This window comes from Megalopta genalis, chromosome 3 (assembly GCF_051020955.1).
Source record: "Megalopta genalis isolate 19385.01 chromosome 3, iyMegGena1_principal, whole genome shotgun sequence".
Classification (NCBI taxonomy): Eukaryota; Metazoa; Arthropoda; class Insecta; order Hymenoptera; family Halictidae; genus Megalopta; species Megalopta genalis.
Window position 1 is genome coordinate 30,486,962 of NC_135015.1, and position 21,479 is coordinate 30,508,440.

General features: G+C 39.4%; 3 protein-coding genes and 1 long non-coding RNA gene across 10 annotated transcripts; 2 read left to right on the forward strand and 2 right to left on the reverse strand.

Moving 5' to 3' along the window:
• Positions 1 to 2,532: 2,532 nt before the first annotated feature.
• On the forward strand, positions 2,533 to 10,334 carry dmpd (F-box protein dampened). 7 transcript variants are annotated; one of them, XM_076520559.1, is made up of 7 exons: positions 2,756 to 3,421; positions 4,015 to 4,362; positions 6,666 to 6,945; positions 7,055 to 7,303; positions 7,394 to 7,589; positions 7,677 to 8,053; positions 8,248 to 10,334. In XM_076520559.1, the coding sequence occupies exons 3-7, from the start codon at positions 6,703 to 6,705 to the stop codon at positions 8,632 to 8,634; spliced, it is 1,452 nt and encodes a 483-aa protein (XP_076376674.1). In that variant the 5' UTR covers positions 2,756 to 3,421; positions 4,015 to 4,362; positions 6,666 to 6,702; the 3' UTR covers positions 8,635 to 10,334. The 7 variants fall into 7 exon arrangements, with proteins under 7 accessions (XP_076376678.1, XP_076376677.1, XP_076376676.1 ...); XM_076520560.1 differs by having other exon boundaries at positions 2,756 to 3,400; XM_033466390.2 differs by having other exon boundaries at positions 2,759 to 3,421; positions 7,677 to 8,041.
• LOC117218191 (uncharacterized) lies at positions 4,819 to 5,191 on the reverse strand. The gene is made up of 2 exons (XR_004489728.2): positions 5,051 to 5,191; positions 4,819 to 4,995 (listed from the first exon to the last, which is right to left on the reverse strand). It is a non-coding gene; the product is annotated as an uncharacterized LOC117218191 (long non-coding RNA).
• A 2,321-nt stretch (positions 10,335 to 12,655) lies between the features above and the next one.
• On the forward strand, positions 12,656 to 14,594 carry bigmax (helix-loop-helix-leucine zipper transcription factor bigmax). The gene is made up of 5 exons (XM_033466434.2): positions 12,656 to 13,058; positions 13,279 to 13,428; positions 13,517 to 13,896; positions 13,967 to 14,080; positions 14,157 to 14,594. The coding sequence occupies exons 1-5, from the start codon at positions 13,022 to 13,024 to the stop codon at positions 14,211 to 14,213; spliced, it is 738 nt and encodes a 245-aa protein (XP_033322325.1). The 5' UTR covers positions 12,656 to 13,021; the 3' UTR covers positions 14,214 to 14,594.
• On the reverse strand, positions 14,099 to 21,477 carry LOC117218211 (uncharacterized). Its single transcript, XM_033466435.2, has 3 exons — positions 17,983 to 21,477; positions 15,787 to 15,922; positions 14,099 to 15,024 (listed from the first exon to the last, which is right to left on the reverse strand). The coding sequence occupies exons 1-3, from the start codon at positions 18,247 to 18,249 to the stop codon at positions 14,759 to 14,761; spliced, it is 669 nt and encodes a 222-aa protein (XP_033322326.2). The 5' UTR covers positions 18,250 to 21,477; the 3' UTR covers positions 14,099 to 14,758.
• Between the last annotated feature and the right edge of the window lie 2 nt (positions 21,478 to 21,479).

The window sequence follows — 21,479 nt, forward strand, 5'->3', positions numbered from 1 at the left end:
AACGCGCAGACTTTTTTAGTTTTGGCCGAGAAGAACGAAGAAGCGGATCGGAAGCCCGGAAGGAAGTTGCTGGACAGTTTCCTCGGCGATGAAGGTACGTAGAAAAATGGTCGATTCGAGGGATCGATGCGGATCCAGTTCTACGGAGTGGAAACTTATTCATATTCCAGTGGTAGTTCAATGACTTCATTGTTTATCGTCATTCCGATTATAAACCGTCGAGAATAGTCTCAGGGAAGATCGTGTATTCATAGGGGAGCGATACTTTGCATATAAGTGGAGTGGAACGGTTCAAATAATAATCACTCGACGCATAGTCGCGCGGGATCTAAGTACTCGTATCTTCGCGAACGACGAGCACCTGTGCACACGAACATTAATTGATATTCGCGATGATTCGAGCGATTATTTCACCGCGGGTTTACACAAAACGCGTCTTTGAATTTCAATTGTGCGGGACATTCTGCGTATTACTAGTAATTTATAGTCGGTAGCGTCGCGTTTGAAATCTTCGACTTCCACGGGAATTAATCTTGATACAACCGGATTTCTTTTTACCGAAGATAACTCGTTCTTTCGCTAACATTTGTTTGGAATATTCCGTGGCTCGGCATTTTCTAACAACAATGTAACGACAGTCAATTTTCCTCTGTCAATGCGGCGAACAATGTGCCGATTGTTCGCTCGCGCGAATCATTTTCCATTTTCGCTTCGTTATTGGTAGGAATTTCTTCCATCGCGATTGTCCATGGTGCTCGCCAACGAACTACGGTATTCCTCGCGGTATAAAACCAATATGGTCCCGTTAACTCCTCTTTCGCCCACGATTTTCTTTCGCGCTCAGATTTCAGAAGCCTTGAGACTTCGTTCGGCTTTGTTATACTCTGTCACCGAACATTACCTCGCCAGTGTATTAGACGTTATTGGATCGATAGTCCTGTATTCTATGAAACGCAAGTTCGTTTCTTAAAGTAGTATGTAGGTATTCGTATATACGTATATCAGACTCCCCTCTCGAAGTTGCGCGAAATTTGGAAGAGCACAGCTGTTCGCGCGTCTCGAAAAAATTACAAGCACCGATTGATTATAAGCGTAGAAACGATTCGATATGTTTATCTTCGTACAACCGGTGTGAAATATCGGCATTAACTGCAGCTGGTTCAACGAGGTGGAGTTGTAATGTTTCATGAAGGTCGCCGTCTTTGATCCGTTTCGGAATAAAGATTTCATGAAATCACCAGTAGCTTCTTAGACCCAATTTCGCAAGTATTACATAAAACCCACAGAAATTGCTATATTGTGTAAAAAGTGTGATCGTTTGGGTAATACGGTTTGGAGAGGCGGTTGCGGCGAAGACGGATTCGTTCGCGAAAGGTCAACGAGATAATCATTCTTTCAGCGATTGGACAGGCCAGATACAATTTCTATTTTCGGAGATTTTTTATTTTACAACTTTTAACGCAGATAGACATCTTTGTTGGAGTAACATATTTTTGAATGGACAGTGGAGTGCTCCACGATCCGAGTCATGGAAAAATGTACGAGTATGATAATTTTTGATATCCTTCCTGATTGCACGTACAATGGATAAAAGTCGGTCCGAGTTGTAATACAGAGCCTCGTATATTTAACAAGTGGAACTATGTTACGAAGTAAAAATTCATTCGAGAGATACGAAACATATACTCGTGCATTAAGTAATGACGTTTGAAGACAAACGATTTGTAAGAATTCCAAGTTTCGAGTTCGTAAAATTTAAAAAGCCTAAAGTATAATTGTTATGGTATGTAAGTTCTATTAATGTTGTTAAACAATGCTTTTTTTATTATTTCTAAACAATAATGTCGCCCACGACATTAGAGCGAGGCTACATTATCTTCAGTTTGGTATCGAGCAACATCGAAGGTATTTTTATACTATTGAGACACTATGTATATTTAGACCGATATAAAATCTACCAGTTGTTGAGACAACAGTACTTTGTGTTGTAAACTATTATTAGAAATATGTTTAAAATTAGTGATGCACGTTACTGCGAAGATATATTTTTATAAAACATATACCCTATCTTTTAATGAACATTACTTCACCACAGTTGTACAATTTTCGATTTATTAGCTCTATTAATTAGATTTAGAAAAAGAAAACATGTTAACAACACATGCTTAAATGAATTTCTCCTACAACCATTAATTTCCTTATGAAGGGAAATTATAAAGTAATTTATTTATTTTTTGGTAACAGTGTGCTCCCGAACTAATAAACGTATCGATGAATAAATCGTTGCGTATGGAGTGCATTTCTATTTCTATTCGAGCCTATACCGCATGAACGATAACAACGAATACATTCTTCGATTTATAGATCGTTTGAAAAGTCTAGGGAACCGTTGTACCGTACCTCGATTCGAATCGCGCTCTTTCGATTGATCGCGACAGCCCACAGATGTCGCCAGCGACCGGTTGGCGACGAACGTTTCAACACATTTCCCTCTCGTACGTGTGCTGCGTACATGACGCGACGCAGCTCGTACTCGGTACAATTAACAATCGTAACAAACGGACACACATCTCCGCATCACCGGGAGGACAGAGGACAGAGCAGAAGCAGAGATGGTGTTTTCCTCCGTGGATCGTTGGATAGCCATTATTAAAATGCTGTCGGATTAGCATGCGTTGTGGACTGAGCTGCGCGAGTTGACCAATCGAGAAACAAATTGTGAGTCGGTGGGTACGTTTCCACAAAATGTGACAAAAACCGTCGGAGCGAAGTGGCGATGGCGATACGAAACGCGACAAGAGGGGCACGCATATGTACATAGAGATTTGGTCGTGGTCGCGCGGCAGTCGTCATCGTCATCGTCGACATCGCCGTTGTTTGCACGCCGATCTCGATTTTGACAGCAAATTCGTTGACGAATCGACGAATCTCGAAGCGAACTGTGGCGAGCCGAAAGATTCATAGGAGAAAACGAGCCGTATAAAGGAAATCGTTGCGAAGGGGGGGAAGACCGATCCATTTCCGCGCAAAACGGGGAACAGTGAAGGCGTTTGTATGTATTCTTTATTTCATTGTTTACCAAACTGAAGCTGATGCACTCGACCCACGCAACAGACGACCGAGTCGCGACAGACGACGGAAAGGAAGTGGAAGAACCGTTTCGACAACGCGGCACGCGCGCGCTTTTTTCCGGGTACGATTTACGCGTGTGAGTGCGCCGTACACATTCTCTCCGTGACGTCGCTCCAATCGGATCTGTGGAACGCGACGCTACGGAGAACGGGAAACAATTTCCTTTCGTTCTGATTCGCTGTTGCGTTACGACCTTACGACAGTGCTGCCATCACACTCAAAGATAAGGGATAGCGCCGAGGCCGAGGTCGAGCAAGTGCGAAAACACGTACGCTTCACCATAAACGAGGTATACGGTAGAACCAACCATCCGATATATTTCTCTGTCGCACTGTTACCATTTCCGTGTCGTGCTTGACGTTACCGACCATTTTGTGAAATTCGACAACAAAACCACATCTTTATTTTAAATAAGCAAATTGAAATGACATTAATATCGAACGTGCAATAATAATAGCGAACTCGCAGTATTATTTTTCTAAAAATACCACATGGAAGAAAATTAAAATCAAGCAAACCAGAGGCGATTAACATATTTTATAGAATAGAGTTCTAGTTTTATAATTTTGGTTTTATCGTTATAATCTGTACAGCTAAAATTACATTTGTCGATAAACTTCTCGTGACTTATACAATTCCACTGCATACAAGACTGTATAGGAAGAACAAATTATTTTTTATAACATAAATTAACATCGATAAGTATCTAGAGGGCGCTAGGCTCGCCGTTACCGGTTTTTCGCGACGTCGGTATTTCAGATCGGGCGATAGAAGATTCTGTACGGTGGTTGGTCTATCTTATGGCTGGTCGGTGGCTTCGCACGTAAGCTCCCTTGCTTTGGTACTGTCTCTCTTACTCGTCGTTTCTTCTTTTTCCGAAAGGGCTGCGCACTGGTGAGTGCGCAATGGGATGGTGGGGATAGAAAATGTGACGCCGGAGAGGTCGGTGTCGGTAAACGTGAACGCAACGCGACGGTCGCGGAGGGATCATTGTAGTTGCACGAGTGTAGCGCGCCGCACGGGACAGGACAGAGACAGAGCCATAGAGAAGGAGTTACGAACAAGAGTGATAGCGTTATTCGAGAAGAAAGGAGTAAACGTTCGACGGTGAAACCGAGTGAGAACGAGTGCATTAGCAAGGGTCGTGAGGAGAAGGAAGGGATCTCCGTCAAAATGTCGCTGAAAACACCAACGCGGATACATTGATTGCTTTCCGTCATTTAACAGGGGGTACGTGATCTTTTCAAGATTTCCTCGCGCCTTTTTCTTCTCTTTCGTCTAGCCGTTCCATCGACGAATAGATTGAGAACGCACGAAATCCATACGCAGCTTCTTCGGAGCTTACAAAGAGAGAAAAGTCATAGGTGCATCGATTGCGCACGGTCACCCGGTTTCCCTCTGTTTCCATCAAATACACCTTTCGGTAAAATAATACGTTTTCAGACGGTAAAGAGGACGTTCGGTCACCTCCTTCACGACTCCCGAATCACAATCGAAACTGAAGACCGGTTTCGTTCGCATCGGGATTCGAAAAAGAGCGTTCGAAAACGGAAGTTTCAGTTAGACCGAGAACAAGAGTATATTTGTTTTTTCGAATAATTTGAAAATTGACGTGCCCGGATCTAGGTGCTGTTCGAAACTGGAATATCCGACTGCTGTGAATAGTGAATAGTTGAAGTGAGAGCATTTTCATGCATAGTACGAAAACTTGAGCAAAATACTTTATTCGTATGTATAGGTGCAGTAGGAAGATGGTTTGTTTTGTTAGTTTACACTTAGAAAGTACCTGATAGAATGCTTTGGAGGATATTATTGGAATAATTACAAATAAGTTAATATAGCGTGTTCCATAGTTGAGACATTCTAGAATAGAAATATTTATTAGATATAAAGTAGAAAAATCTGTTTTGATACTCACATTGATATACCGTAGAGCAGAACTTAAATTCCATCGGTTTGCTTTTTGCAGCGGCAAGTTCTATGTTCCTTAAAAAATGAATACCTGTTGTTAGTTTAGCTATTTTCTATAATTACAAAAATGTAAGTAAAGTTTATTCTGCTAAATATAACTAGAATCTAAGCAGTATGTCTCTTAATGTTTCCTTCCTCTTCACTTTCCATAACATTTTGCTGTTCGATCGGAAGCATAGCAACAACATAATGCATTTCATTAAAAATCTCTTGCTTCGTAAGTTCTCAGACTACATGCACAAAAATGCTTATTTACTTACTATATACTTTCTCATTCACTATTTACAACAGTGTGTCGAGTGCCAGTTAACTTTATACCTTATACTTTTTCTTAGATCAGTGATCAAGGATTTTTTAACATTTTGAGTACTCCCAAATGAGAAAGAAATTGTGATGTTTATATACTCCATACTTCAGAATTGTAAACGAAAAAAATGTGTATCTCACTTTGTTCATTATTCTAATAAAATTCAATTGCATTCTGTGTGTTCTCTAGCAAGACTAAAAAAATAATGTAGCATTTCCTTTTTTTTTATCATTGATGCATTGTTTAAACGTATTATGCTCTCGACACGTATTTCGATTTAAAAATTTATTCGACTTCGATTTGTGTCGGTATTTCTATAATTTTCTCGTGCGTATTATGCGTACAACACTCTACCGGCCATTTCGTTACGGTGGCGGGTAAATACATGTGTACATTTATGCCCATCTGTCCGTATTCGTTACATATCTTTATTTCCTGATTATCCTCGATGATCAACGAAACCATTCGTTGCCTATATATCGTGTATTTGTTGTCATTGAAAGTAACCCCAACCTCTAGGGTATTTTTTTGTACTTCATAATTTTGATTTCTCACAATCAAGCTCGAAATTAAGCGTCGAGCATTCTAATTTCCGTGCTACTTCTCAACGGTTTTATTAATATTATTTCGATCGTTGTTAATACCAACTATTTCGCCGGGGGAACAGCCGGATTTCGTACACGAAATTCTGATGAAAAATCCTGCAGGTTACGCGGATTTGTTTTCCGTCGATATCGTGAAGAAATCTGGACGAGTGATTTCAACAAAAGTCTCTTGGAATGATTCGGGCCGAAGTAAACAATTAATTGGAAATTTTTGTAGAGGATTTCTTGTCTTTTCCACAGTTTTAAGAATGAACAATTTTTAAGGAAAATTCTAATAATCACAAAATATAAGTTGAGGTCTAAACTGTATCCATTGATAACTATTTATTTTTTATGTATATATAAATATATACTTTACCAGAATTTTTGTAAATCATCTTCTGAACTTGCAGTTTAGAAATTTGATATGAAATTAGATATTTTTCAGATGTGATTTGTAAATTAACAGGTATGTAAGATGTATTATCATATTTCTTGTTAATAAATCAAAACATCTTAAATTCCTATTAATTTCTGCTTTTTTATTGATTTCTTTTAAATTTAAAAAACCATGCTATTTTCTTGATCAGAAATGCAGTAATATACAGCGAAAGCAAAGTTCCTAAATGATCGTTTACATGTTATAATTTTGATTTATAACAATGTTTTAGGTTTCTGGTGAAGCTGATTACCTGAAACATTAAAAATATGGTATCGACTCGTCAGTCGAGTAACATGGGAGGAAGTAATGGGGGTGGACCAGTTGCCGAAGTTGCAGATACTAGTTCATCGAGAAGAAATCAGTCTGTAACGATGGCTAGTTCGTACAGTGGAGCTACAGTTTCGGATCCACCCACCTATAGTAATTTAAATCTTCTGGACTTACCTGTTGAAATTCTTGAAAAGATTTTCAGCTATTTGGATTACAATACTGTAGCTCATTTACGTCCAGTAAGTAGAAATTACAATTACCGTGTAGCACTGTAAATTTACTGAGTAGTAGCATAATAAATGTAGGTAATTGTAATATTAATCTTTTATATTTGCTTATTTATCACAGGTATGCCATCAAATGGATCGTGCCTGTGGTTCAATATTAAACTCCACATTTCAAAAGCTTCAAGCACAAATGTTAAGTCGTTTTCATGCAATTAAAGCACAGATGCCAAGACGCGAATCAGCACGTCGTAATCATCCGCTAGCTTGTGAGTCGGACATAATTGAAACCCTTCACATGAGACTTACTTTGCTGCAGATGAGTTTTGGCAAGCACATTGAACGAAAACATTGTTGTTTCTTTCCTGGCGAGGTAAATTGAATTTTTGTCCATAAGTGATACAATCAAAAATATACCACAACCACTGAGTATATAAGAGATTTAAGTTGCAATTCTTTTTAGATTTTAGATGAAGTTTATCGTATTTTACATTACATAAAGGTTAGTCAAAAATTAGCCAGGCCGTACAAAGTTACAGATGAGTTATTTGATTTAAGTACTATGGCTATGGAGTACTTTAAAGAACGTATAGAACCAACACTACCAGAAATTCCATACTTTGGAGCCGATTTCTTAGATCTTGCTGGAACGTTCTCCTGTAAGTTGACTATTCGAACTTTAAACTTATTTGAAACATTGAAAACTTGTTACTTTAAGATACGTGTTCTGGTTAAATGGTTGACAGCATCTAGTAATGTGAACAAGCCGTTTATATGTCTGGACACAACACCTATGGCTGTTGGAAGTGGTAAAGCTGGAAGCAATAGTGGAGAAGAAGGTTCTCCTCCACATTCTTCAGACGATCCTGTACTTCTGGAGTCCAATGTATCACCGCCACAATCGAATATGGTGTTACGGAAACGAATTCGTAAGATCAAGCAAGGCATGAAGCGGTACAATAGTCAGTTAACATTAATGCGTAGAGACCTGAGGAGTTGTAAAGCGAAAATAGCAGAGCAACAGAAACAGATTGTGGAATACGCTACGCGTCTCGATGAGAACGATAAGAAGAACGAGGAGACTTCCCGCAAATTTAGCACACTCCTACAGGTATTTACGAAGGTACACTTAGTACTCGTAAGCATAACATGTGACAGAAGAAATGTATGTTCACTTGCATACATACACTTGCATATTCATGTCATTTAGATATGTTGTGAAATTTAGATGTACTTAGACGCGAAGGTAAAATCATTGAAAAACTTTATGCTTATCACGGACTCTGTAATTTCTAATATCATGTATGTGTTGTATAGGAATTGAACAAATGTAAAACAGAGCTTCAGTACTGGCGATCCAAATCCCCAGCGATACCAGTGTGCGTGGTTTGTGGCCAATCTATGTTGGTACCGTCGGAGGACGTACCGGTTCAAAGTAACCAAGGTGTCGCGCCTGAGACAGTGAATGAAGAATTAGACTTCATTCCCATAGCAGACTCTCAGAGTCCTACCGAGGTGGCTCCTCAACCACCACTCACACAGCCTTCACCGCCGCCGTCGACAGAGGAAATGGCACCACCGAAGGCTCCCGTGCCTTCGTTATCCATAAAACGGAAATCTACATCGGAAGAAACACCTAGCGACGCCGGGAAAAAACCTCGTCGTACTGCCAAGTCACGTCAGGTCAAACGTTCGAAGATATAAATCGATTCTGATCATGGTACAAAAATATTAAAATCTAACATCCTTGCTGAGTTTCCGGAATATAAAAGGTCTCCCGGTTCGAAGCGGCGCGTGTTCCTTCACGTTAGCGAGCGAACGATCTTAGAAAAGTACAAAATTCTTTCCTGAACGTCCTGCATATTTCGCGCAACGAACCTCGTTTTTGAAAATTATAGTCACGTCGGTTGCCGCGCGATGGGGATTGACGCGTTTAATTTTCCTATTTTTATTACGGACGGATTCGTTACGCACGGTGACATCTACAAATATTCTAAATGATAGCTGATCGTTTCTAGCTCGCTCGTGAAGCAACACGGCAGAGCGAGATCATTTTTTTTTTCACGGGAGTCCTTTTGATTATTGTTTTTCACGATGGTATACACAAGGAAAACGAAAGCGTTAAAATTTATGTGATACTTTCAATTTATATCAAGTTGTAGAGCAGATCAAACATCGTGACGGTGATGATATACAGACCACTCACGTTCTGTATCTCTTGAATGTAAACAATGCACTGATTTACCATTTATCCTAAACGTTTCTGAAGTGTCCTTTTTTTTTGTTTTTCTTTTCTTTTTATTTTTACTGTAACGACTTTTCTGTTCGATACGTCTGATTCGTGAACTTGAATTACATGCCGATTAGACAATACAGAACCACATGTATAAATACGATATTAGGTACACCCAATAGTTTTTGCCGATTTTTGTTAGTCGTAATTCTTGGAAATTGTATAAAAACAAATATAAATACATGTAAAAACATACGAAAAACATATTATTTAAATATGTTTTTTTATAATTTTTTACATAAAAAACGGCGATAACTGTTTAGGGTACTTAATATTCGGTAATCAAGCGGGACAAAGGTCTTCGTATTAAACACGGTTACAATTGAAGTTTGATGTTTGAAATTTCTGAAGAAATCGATCGATTAAATGAAATAATCACTGCACGTGGTTATTGTTGTTCCCTGTGTAGATAGGGGGCGATGGTCTTGTCTTTGAAGAAGTTTTTCTTTAAAATTTCGAGCGGACATTCGACATGTTTCTAGCAAATTTTATTTTACAGTATCAATAAATAAGTACCTGAGGGGACTGACCGGGACTAGTTCGCGCAGGTACTCCAATGTTCATCAATATTCATATCAATTTTATAATTTACCTAAATCTGCTCAATTCAGAGAATGGAAGAATCATTTACCCTTGTAATGGTTTGTGTATACCACTTATGCTACCATGAATTTGATTACAGATAATGGATGGCGAAAAATGTTATGAATTGTATCGGTTCTTGAATTATAACACGTAGCGTCGACTTATTTTTCTGATCATCGTTACATGAATTTATAATGACTTTAAAAACATGGGAAATAAACTACTACATAGTAAAGCAGCTCACCATGATGAAATCAAAAACACTTCTAACGACATAAAGTTCTTTGAGCCTTAAAAATGCGATGTTGGGGAGAAAGTGGATTGTAAACGTGAACAAAATATGCGTTAAATACATTGAAGGGTGTTATTTTGTTTCTAACACGTCATCCATTTGAATGGGCGATTGTCTCGCAGGATGGCGTATATTGCAATATTAATAGCGCTAGGAAATTATTTATAGGATCAATTTATTTATAGGAAAATGATTGTCAGATTATTTTAATGAAAATAAATTTGAACACTTCAATTTTGTAATTTATCAATCACGTTGATTAAAGATTGACTGATTCCGCCACCACGTATGCAAAGGAAACGAGATGTAGGAAACAATTGAACGTATTATTTAATTATACCGATTTGAATAATTAAATCTGAATCATATAATTTTCTTTTTGTAAAAATCGGACGGATTACCCTGCGCGATGCTCGATGATCGGTCTGCGTAGATTCAATTATTTGGTTTGCACCAATCCTAATTAATCGTGGAGATGCATAGTTCGAAATATTGTGAGTTATTATTCATGATTCTAGTAATAAATATAAAGGATACTGATAATAAGTAAATGATACTTTATTATAAATATACAAATATAAATAGTATATACATACGTATATACATATATATGTATGTATGTATGTATGTATGTATAAGTGCGGTAACTTGCCAGGACATGCATACCACACGGAGCACTTTAGTTTAAACTTTAATGGAACAATAAGATATAATAATTAATGATGAAATAATTATATATATATATATATATGCATATATATAATTTTTTATCGATGTCGAAAATTAATTAGGTGATGAAATAAAAACTAATGAGCAGTCGGTGAAAAAGAAAGAAAACGTGTACGTCGCAACACACGATGTATGAGAGTAATGAGCGAGTCTTAACGAGCGTGTGATATTTAAATGAAAATGAGAAAAAAAAACACTAAATTCAAACTTAATGAGAATTTACGATGTGATGCTTTATCGATTTAACTGCGGGAAAGTGACCTTTATTCAAATAAACTACATGTGGGGCGTTTCTGGCTACGAAAACGATGTATGAATTTTACTTATTGTTATGTTGAATAGGATTGCGGGGGCGGGCGTAATTGTATCGCCGTGTCGGAAATTTCGAAATGCTTTTGCATTGCATGCTTATAGCGAATGCGTTCTGACAGATTGAGCAAAAAGAAACAAAATACAGACGAACGAACAACAATTATGTCAAAGTGGAAATATATACTTGTAAATGGGATTCCTCTTACACGAGTGTATCTAGGCCCCTGAGATGTAACAGCATCCTGTATACAAACTTTTAACGATTGTATCTGTGAGTCAGTAACTTAATGTACCTCACGTACTCCTAACTCAAATATTTATTCTTCCGACGATACACGTTGCCAATTTATTGTCTTAAAATAGTTTACAGTCCTCGGCTTTCCGACATTATCCGTCCCCGAACGATACAAATGTAGCGTTGTGTACTACGTATATGAATCTACTAAGATTAATCGAATAATAACAATGAATACACAATTAGAAGTAGAATAATTTCCTAATTAGTAGTGCCGTGTTGTAAGAATTGCGAGCACAAAAATAACAAATGAAACTTATCATTTTCAATGATTCGATTCGTCACGAATTCATCCGAGGACCATGCTGGTTCGCAGTATTGTATATACTAGCAAAGTAAATGGTCGCCGGATCAGATGTATACAGAGAGGTATAAGCAACCTGCTAATTGAAAAAGATATATCGATGCGCGTGTACTTTGGAAATTATACATTCACACACGGAAAAACGGATCGTGAGCATGAATACGATGAACATAGGAACACAAATGCTAGCGTTACGGCCCGAAACGTCGTGCCGCCGAAGAACGTGAGTTATCTTAAATGGTTTTACATGTATTAAAGCGATTGTAAATATATACTATAATATATATCATATATATCATCTATATATATTATATATATTATACTATAATATATTAGATACATCTTATAATAAACGTAATTTAACATAAAATGTACTCCTAGATGCCTTCTATGTTTGCATTACGTTTAAAATGAAAATTCGGAGATATTTTACATTTCTACTCAGTAAATGTGAACATTCAATTGCTCCTTCAGCCTTTTTGTACCAGTTATTACAGGATAATTATTTTGGTATGGTCATCATCATCGTCATCGTCATCATCACCATCATCATCATCATCATCATCATCATCCTTCTCACAGTACAATGCCTCTGCTTCGCTGGGATTTGATATGCGCGGGTGTCCTGAATGGTCAATTGTTTGAATCTAATGCGTGCAGTACGTACTCATTGAACTAACTAACTATTAAAATTCGTAAAAAAATACATAGAATGCAACTTATTAATCGCTCATGCATTTCAGCTCTGGTTCTCCCACGTGTGCTGTGTTTTTCACGCGAGACGGAATAACTGCTAGCGTGAAACCGTTTGAATTGGCCTGGCACGACCTTGACTTTCGCTTTCGTCTGCTAGTCGAGCACGTGGCTTCGTTTGACAGTTCTGTTCCTTTGTCTCGATAGGTGGCGACCCTGCTTCGTCGAGATGTCGACGAGCATTCTCAACCTCACAGTTACACTTCTGTCGAAGATGGCTGTGTCTACATAACACAGTACATAATGGTAATTACGGATTAATTTCGGAATTGTTTGTTTATCAAAATTATGGTGTCGCAATCGTGTCTCGTAGTGATCGTACGAGTCTTCCAGATTTAACGTGTCCTTTTTCGAACGCAACAGTTTGCCGATCGAATCTTTATGGATAACTGTGCTCTATCACACTACGCTACCAGTGCATATTACTTGTTGCAACTTGGTTGTAACTTGTAACCGTTCCACGTGCGCATTTTAGGTTGATAACGTTTCTCTCTCGCGTTGATCTTCGACAAGCAGATCGTTGACGCGATGGCAGATACGTTGCACAAAGATGGATATGAAATGTGTAAGTGTTTACCAGTTTTATGAGTTTAATTATTCGTTGTTATTGAACGTTCTATGTGATATAGTAACACACTTTGTATCAAGTTGTTATCAGTAATCGATGCTTGATAGTACAGGATTAGATCAATTTCCCATTTATTTTTAATTGCGTATATTGTTTGAGAAATATTAAAGAGTTACGTTTCTAATGCTATCGAATTTCTATCGTTTTGCATAAGCAGCCAGTATAGCGATGCGTGGAGGAGGTGGTAACATGGGAACCGATAGCGATATGAAGCTGGAACCATCTAGTCCTACAGAAAAGTACACATTCTCTCGTTGCAGTAGTACCGGTTCGGTAAACACTCCATCTTCGTCTGCTCATAACACGGGTGGGTATTTAAATGGATCTTGGCAACGTTTACGATAAGTTGTTACTTAAGATTTCTACAAAAGTTCTATGTTGCCACATATTTGCAGAAGACGAAGACAGCGACAACAAAAATTCGACTATAAGCTATAAGGAACGCAGGAGGGAAGCGCATACTCAAGCCGAACAGAAACGGAGAGACGCGATTAAAAAAGGATACGATTCTCTCCAGGATTTGGTTCCCACTTGTCAGCATACCGATTCGTCGGGTTACAAATTATCTAAGGCTACCGTGCTTCAAAAGTCCATCGATTATATACAGTTTCTGTTGCAACAAAAGAAGAAACAAGAGGAAGAACGTAACGCTTTAAGAAAAGAAGTTGTCGCCTTGCGTATTATGCAAACTAATTACGAACAGATCGTTAAATCGCATCAGACCCAACCAGGACACGCGGAAATGCGTATATCCGACGAAACTAAATTTCAAGTGGTAAGTTTACGATACGCGATACGTATACTTTTCGATTTTGAAATTGCTTACAATTTAAATATTATTCCAGTTCCAGGCAATTATGGATCGTTTGTTTCAAACTTTTAATAACATTTCTGTAGCAAATTTTGCAGAGTTATCAGGATGTGTGTTCAGTTGGTTGGAGGAGCATTGTAAACCTCAGGTGAATAAGTTACGCTCGTTAGAACTGCTACATAGGTTTTATTTGTGAGTTAACAAATGCGTAACAAATGTTTCAGACTTTAAGGGAAGTGGTACTGTCGGTACTCCAGCAGCTTAACAGTCAAATCAGCTAGTCGAGTATATTATAATAGAGTTCATGGTTGCACAATATAACATCTATAAAAACGATTTGCTGGTACTTAGTTCAGTAACTGGTAGAGTTACCAAAAAAGATGGGAACATGTGTGTTTTATGCAATACGGGTAGCATAATAAGTGCACAAGAAATATACATAGAAATTTATTTTATATATTAATATAGTTGTAGATATAGCCATGGACCGTGGCACAGAATTTCCTCATGCCGTTGTTGGCGATCGGACGATGTTAAATATTTTTACCAGAGATTTTTTATTACATCAATTTTGTCACATATGTGTATACATATGTGTGTATGAATGTAACCGACTATGTACATAATACGAATTAATCTGCAATATAGCAGCTTGGAATAAACGTCAGACTGTTTTGGTTTACATTCCATATTTCACAGTCATCGATTACGAGACTCAAAATTCTTCGGTATCGTTTGTTTCATTTCTAATTCGTTCTTCCGCAGTTATTGTCAATTCTTTTTGCCAAACAAATTTGACAATTTTGCGTGTTTCAATTCCTTCTCGTTAAACTTTGTCAGACTCTGTAGGCATACTTTCTCCTTGAGTAATATCATTCAAAAGTATTGCATCCATTTTGGGTCTGTTAGGGTCATCACGTTCTTGACGAGGATTCTGGACACGTCTTCTCTTTGTCCTGTCTTCCTGTCTGCAGCATAAGTCCCGAAAGATACAAGCATAACAGGCCAGCAGTGCGCTTATCATCATTAAACCTCCAATCGCGAGAACGACTACCAAAAATATTGATATTTCGTCACTCATGTTCAAACTGTCTGAAAAAGTCATCGCATCTATATCTTGGGACATACGAATGTATCAACGATAGCGTATGTATGTACTTTTATTAATTTCAATCGATTAGGAATTCTATTATTCGTCATTGTTCCGTTTCCTTAGTTTCGATATTTGTATTACATCGTGTCCTTTCGCAACGGAAACAACCAAAGCCTTTTGCACGAAGGAATAAGTTTAATTTAGAGTACTCACTGTTAAATATTTTCTGAAAAGAATGGACCGATGTAAATGTCAAAACTTAAGTCAGGATTAGAATTCGAAATGATCTGAAATTTAAGCTTTAAGAATATTTAATATAAAAAGAGAAGAATGCTTGTTACGTTGTAAATATTTTATATATTTTATGAATCGAATAAAGCCCGAGTTCATCTAATGCGAAATTGTGTGTTGTCAACGTTATCGAACAATTTCATCTATATCCGATTAATTCCTCGATAGTCTGCATATTTAGAAGCTCGAACTATTCTTTCAATCAATAACGTCATAATCTTTATTGGCAATAAAATTAAGGAAAGATACTGTTTTTTTTTTTTTAGGAGCAATTGATTTCTCCATTTTAAACAAATCGGAGGAAAATCTTGCATTATCTAAAATCTTTGTGAGAATAGAATTAATAAAAAAAACATCGTCTTGAAATAAGTTTCAAATCATTTTCAGAATAAATCTTTCCGGGATCCGAGTATGTATATCCGAATTGTGTTAATATTCGAACCGTTCTATTATTAACCGAACGCACTCACCTGTTTGTAACAATTGTCTAGCAGTTTCGGTCATTCGACACGGATGGCACCACCAGTTCAAAATACAGATTTTTCGCAGCAAACGATTTTTGCCAGTATAGCATCCGATAGCCAAAGCGAGAAGAATCATTTGTACCTGCGGTATAACATATATTTAGTATAAAGAATTACCTCGAAGGACAATTAAAGTCACAACGATGTAAACTTTTATGCAATTATTTCGCGTATAATTATAAATACCAATTTTAATGATCTTACGACGTTGATAACAGCTATAAAACCTTTCGGGCTGTACTTTATATTTTCATACGCTTTTTCTTTAATTTTCCGAGTCGCAAATGTTTGCTTCGCTTCTAAATTTATTCAGGAACGGATAACATATTTTACGACGATGAAAACGATTATTTTCTCGGTGGAAAATACCGTGAAAGAAATTTTTATGTAAAAGCCAATGTTCCACGAGACATTAAATTCGCCCGATTGGCAGATGTTGATACGGGGACGACAAGTCGTAAAAAGACACTCGAGCTTTCAATATTTCATCGTTGAAAGGCTAGCGATAGCGGGAAAAGGGCAACGGGGCGAGAATTTTTTGTTGTCGCTTAGTAAAGCGAGCAGATAACATGTTCTCTGTCACGTTTTTTCTCGATTGTTCGCGTGCACGATGCTTTTACGAACGCGATTCCTGCCTTTTGTTTCGCCGCGATGTAAATTCAAACTGTAAAGCGATACGGACGATGGTAAATATATGGACCGTTTATTTTGAAAGTGGTGCAAGTCCACTTTCTTTCGTTTCGAGAAAATTGAATGTTAGCAGATCTGACAATTAAAAAATATAGGTTAATTATGTGAAGTCTGGGAATGTTTGTACTAATTTATCAATATGTAATTTGATTATATAAATTTCTTTTAGGCGAATTTAACGAAAATAATATACAATTTCCAGGCTGCAAATGGACTTACACCACTTTCATAATTAGCCAATTGTAAATATCATTTAATTTCAATTTTGAAATAACAAATATCACTTAAAATATATCTCATATTAATCCAATTTTGTTTATAAATAATAACAAGAAATAAAATAGGATTAGCATTTTTTATTTTGAACGTTAATTATATTTATATATTGTTAAACTTAACACAAGATATTGGTATTATTAATTACTTATGCTCTTCATGTGGCAGTGTTTTGAAGTATTCATGATGCACAGGAGGTATATAAGGTAATAGCTGCTGCATATCCTTATATTTTTCGTATGTAATAGGCTTGGCATCGTGATGGAAATTGGACTTACACCACTTTCATAATCAATGATTACGCAATTTCTTTTACCGGCCAATTTTAAACTGAACAAAGCATTGGCATTTTTTAAGATATTAAATACTAACTAGTTATAAACAAAAAGTTTACACTAAATTAAGCATAAATTACGTGATATCTCATTTTTTTTAAAAAAGGACTTACACCATTTTCAAAATAAACGGTCCATATGATCGGAGAGAACACGCTTTTATATCCATATGCATATAGACGAACGCATTAGCGTCTGATCTGTATTAACGCGGTTCGACAAGCTAATATCACCGTTTTCGTAGCGCTTGTTCGAATACGTGGAACATGCGTGTCGATACTAATTTCAAAGAACGTCCGCGAATCGCGAAACTGCGAGTCGCATTTTATCGAGGTATTAATAAATAATTGCAACTGTCACAATTGTCGAAGCTGTACATTCTGTTTCAAACTCGGCCGAAATCTAATATGCCTCGACGGTGCACCCGACCGCAGAGCATCGATATCGGGAAACGTTCTTTTAACAAAAATGGTAGAGAATACATGTATGTTCTACGAAGAAATATATATATATATATATATATATATATATATATATATATATATATATATATATTTGATAACGCAAATATTGAATGCAAAAGTCGCGAAGTAACGCATCGAATCAGAGAACGTTTATACTCTTTCGCGGTCGGTCTCTATGGCTGAGCAAAGAAATTCCGTTTCCATTTCCCGCTTGTTTAAAATCCACTCTCCGTTCCGCCGGTTATTCCGCAAACAAACGCAATTAACTGAGCAAACGAAATCTCCGCCGACCTTCGCAAACCATTTAATTTCGAGTGTTTGCGCGCGTTGCCAATGCAAACGTTGCGAATAGCAGTTATTAGTTTCTCTGGTTTTACCTTCACAAACGTTTCCGCCTCATCGCGGTTTACGCGTTCCCGATCGAATCGTTGTCTCCCCTCGCAAACATCATCCATTTCCGGAGCAATCCAGGAGAAATATCCTCGCGAGGCTACCGCTCCACGTTCGTTCTCCAGCGACCGAGTTGGATCGAGTATCGATCGAGTTCGATCTAGGCTCGCGCGTGGATCGCCTCTAACGATCCGCGGAACTCTACGCCGATGGGAAACGGTTTCCTCTCGAAGAACGTGGACAACAATTTCCATAGAAATTCTCCGCGTAAAAGGACTCTCGAGTCACGAGAAAAGTAAATTCGCGTAGAATCTCGCGGGAGCCTCCGCTTCATCGATATACGTCAACTCGAGTTTCACCGCCCGAGTCTCGGTCACCTTTATTCGCGTTCTCTCCCTATTTGTCATTTTTATTAATCCCCTAGAACTTTTTTACGAAACTCGCGCATATCACGCTCGTTTCTGTTTAAACACGATTTTTTCGACGAGACGCGTCAGCGCGTCAAAGTTACGTTCCGATTTTACGAATACGTCGAACAGCGATGCAATTTTACCAGCAGTACAATTTTATTATTTTACAACTCGCGCGCGCGTTGAGTGGTAATTAAATTCTGCTACTTTACGAATCGTGCGTCAAATAGCGATTAAATTCTACCACCCCCGCGAACTGAAATATACGTGTAAATGGCAAATGGTACGTACAGACTGCTCGGTTCGATACCTGCGAATCTTCAGAATTTACAAGCACCGCTAATAGGTTACCGTTATTCGAGCTACCACATTTGCTAGATAATTTAGTTATAACGTTCCTCGGGGAAATGTTCGCGCGCGCAACGAACGTCGTTTATTACAGTAATATCCCGTCGCTCTTTACGAAGTTCAGAATTGAATTCGGAGCGTTGCGCGCATTTAATTCGCCGCTTGAAATTTCAGTTCAACTTTACGCTCTCGCCATTCCGGTCGCTCGTTAATCCATTAACCTTTACGGGCATCGCGTCTACGCGGTCGCGCAACGCGTTACGTGTGCATATTCGAGAGTTCGAATCCGACAAGTTGAAATTTCTCGGGGTCACGTTCCACGAAATATTTCGTTGCGCGCGTCGTCGAAAGTTCTCGTCTCACTTCTCGTAGTTTCTTCGCGGAATTCCGCGGAACACGTGTGCGAAAGTCGGGAGAATACGAAGCGGCACCCAGGCGGAAATCGGGGTGGTTCGCGGAAGTCGTAGAAAACGGTGTCACTGAGTCGGCCTTCGGGGGGCTGTCACACCAACGCGAGGACAGGGATCGTCGGCCACCACCATTTACATCCCCTTCCTGTTCGCGTCAGCGGAAACATCCAAGGACCACGATACTCGCATCACGAAAGCCGCGTGAGAACTGCGAACAGGAGCGGAGCTCGCGGCTCGCGCATCCTCTCGGGTCCTCCGCCTCTCTCTCTCTCTCTCTCTCTCTCTCTCCCTCTCTCTCTCGCTCTCTCTCTTCTTCTCTTTCTCTCTCCTACGTGCTACCCTTTCTGCGGTGACCTTTCTCTTCGAAGTGCCACAGGCCACAGACACTTATCCCTTATCTCCTTTGCGTGCCCGTTACTGTGACAATACGATCGGAAAGCCCCCGCGTGAAACATCTTACATCGATTTCCCCCGGAGAATGAATTTCGGTCGTCGGAGATTAATCTTCCCGTGCACGCTCAACGAAACGGACAATTAATTTGGCCGATGTCGCGTTTCAGCCGTTGTCGTGCCACGAAACGAGAGCAAACGGAATCTTGTTTCGCGTGGCTACCGTTGATGCTTTCCTGGCTGGAAAAATTGTTCAATCTCTGTTACGATGTCGGGTCGATTTTGTACATTCTTTAAACGTATTTAGAGCCTGATCGGTTCCTCAAGATTATTCGGAAAACGAGCGTCTACGTAGCTCCTGCGTCCCGCAATTAGCACAATTTCGATGTCGCATACGCGGTTTAACGATCGATATCTGCACGCAAATCGGGACACACGGGAAACGCGAACTCTGTTTTTTGTTCTAGGAGATTGCGAACAACGGGGAAGTTATAATCGTCGCGGACCTGCCCTTTTAAGTAGAAACAGCGAGCAAAGGACAGACGCATCGTTGTACGCGCGTACAATGGCCTCCCCGCATAAAGAATCCGCCGTTCCACGGCTCGCTGTGCAGCTCGCTGCGTCGCGAATATCCGTGTAGAGCCGAGGAACATTTTACCGCGGCCTTTAACAGAGAATTTACGAGAACGTGGACCGGGCTGATGCCGCCTGCGAATCTTATCTCGGAGAGCTTTCCGGGAAGCGGGAAACCTAGGGTCGCGCGTTACGACACTCTCGGGGAAGATTCGATTCTTTGCTCGACGACGAACCGACGTATAACTGCGAGGACGATCGGCCGGATACACCCCCGAGAGAGCGAGGTAAATTATATTCGACGATTTTGATTTACCTCCGACATCCGAACGTTCCCGTTTCAATGAAAGATACATAGGCATCCGCGCGATGGAAGCATGCATGCACGTACATGGAGAAACGGTTGTACGATCGATACACAGACGCGGCTCCGCTTCCTCTTTTCGTCGTCTCGAGCAACGCGTCGAAAATAAACACAAGCTCGTTCGCGTAATACAATTTTAACGAGTGCGCGTCGCATACGAAGCACGTCGGGCCAATAAAGTTCGCCGGCGTATAAAATATCGCGATCGAAAAATCGCGGCGTATAAAATATCCCGATAGAAAAATAAGTCGGCGGCGAGCTTGATTTTAATTAAAATCCGTACGGCGCGAATAAAAGATCCATCGATTAAACGAGTTCGTCAAGTTTTCGCTCGGCTCAGAAATTTTAATATTCCGGCCGGTAGATTACGAGGAAAATTTTCTCTCGGCTCGTTCGATTTTCGTTCCCGAGAGGAATTCCGGCAGAGCCGATGCACGAAAAGAGAGGAGAAAAAGCTCGGGCTCGCGTCCTCCGCGCTCGCGACTCGAAATCCGGAAACGAGCGTTTCCGGCACGAGGATGTCCCTGTTAGCCGAGGAAAAATGCACGAGCTCCCATAATGGCTGCCGCGATGCCGATTGCGCTCTGTCTAGTCTAGATACTTCGTCGCAGATTCAACGGGCGATCGGAACTTTCTGCCGCGCATCTTCGAATCTCCGACAAAATCCTTCGGATTTCCCTGGAACGTCGTTCGTCGCTCGATTCACGACTACTTTGCACCCCTTGGCCCCCGCGTAGTCACCCTCGTCGTAAATAGCAACGGGTCTTCGAGCATTCCGTGCTCGAACTTGCCGGAAGTTTCAGCGACTGGTTCTCGAGAATCTATTTAGCACTTTTATCATCGATCTGCGATGACCGACATTCCTATTCCTGGGAACCGAACGCCTTTTTAAAAATTCAATCTACGTCGGCATTTTCGAGAAGCTGAACGAATCACTTTAAGGAATGGCGTAAGAAATTTCGAGACGTTGCGATATAGGCCCACGGTAC

Excerpts from the sequence above, each read along its gene's own strand:
- bigmax (XM_033466434.2), top strand. The coding sequence starts at position 13,022 with ATGGCAGATACGTTGCACAAAGATGGATATGAAATGT. Across the intron at positions 13,059-13,278 it reads CAAAGATGGATATGAAATGT|CCAGTATAGCGATGCGTGGA; the intron begins GTAAGTGTTTAC and ends TTGCATAAGCAG. Across the intron at positions 13,897-13,966 it reads ACGAAACTAAATTTCAAGTG|TTCCAGGCAATTATGGATCG; the intron begins GTAAGTTTACGA and ends ATATTATTCCAG.
- LOC117218211 (XM_033466435.2), bottom strand. The coding sequence starts at position 18,249 with ATGGAAATTGTTGTCCACGTTCTTCGAGAGGAAACCGTTTCCCATCGG. Across the intron at positions 15,923-17,982 it reads AGGCGGAAACGTTTGTGAAG|GTACAAATGATTCTTCTCGC; the intron begins GTAAAACCAGAG and ends GTTATACCGCAG. Across the intron at positions 15,025-15,786 it reads TAGACAATTGTTACAAACAG|ACAGTTTGAACATGAGTGAC; the intron begins GTGAGTGCGTTC and ends TGACTTTTTCAG.
- dmpd (XM_076520563.1), top strand. The coding sequence starts at position 6,703 with ATGGTATCGACTCGTCAGTCGAGTAACATGGGAGGAAGTAATGGGGGT. Across the intron at positions 7,304-7,393 it reads GTTGTTTCTTTCCTGGCGAG|ATTTTAGATGAAGTTTATCG; the intron begins GTAAATTGAATT and ends AATTCTTTTTAG. Across the intron at positions 7,590-7,676 it reads TCTTGCTGGAACGTTCTCCT|CATCTAGTAATGTGAACAAG; the intron begins GTAAGTTGACTA and ends AATGGTTGACAG.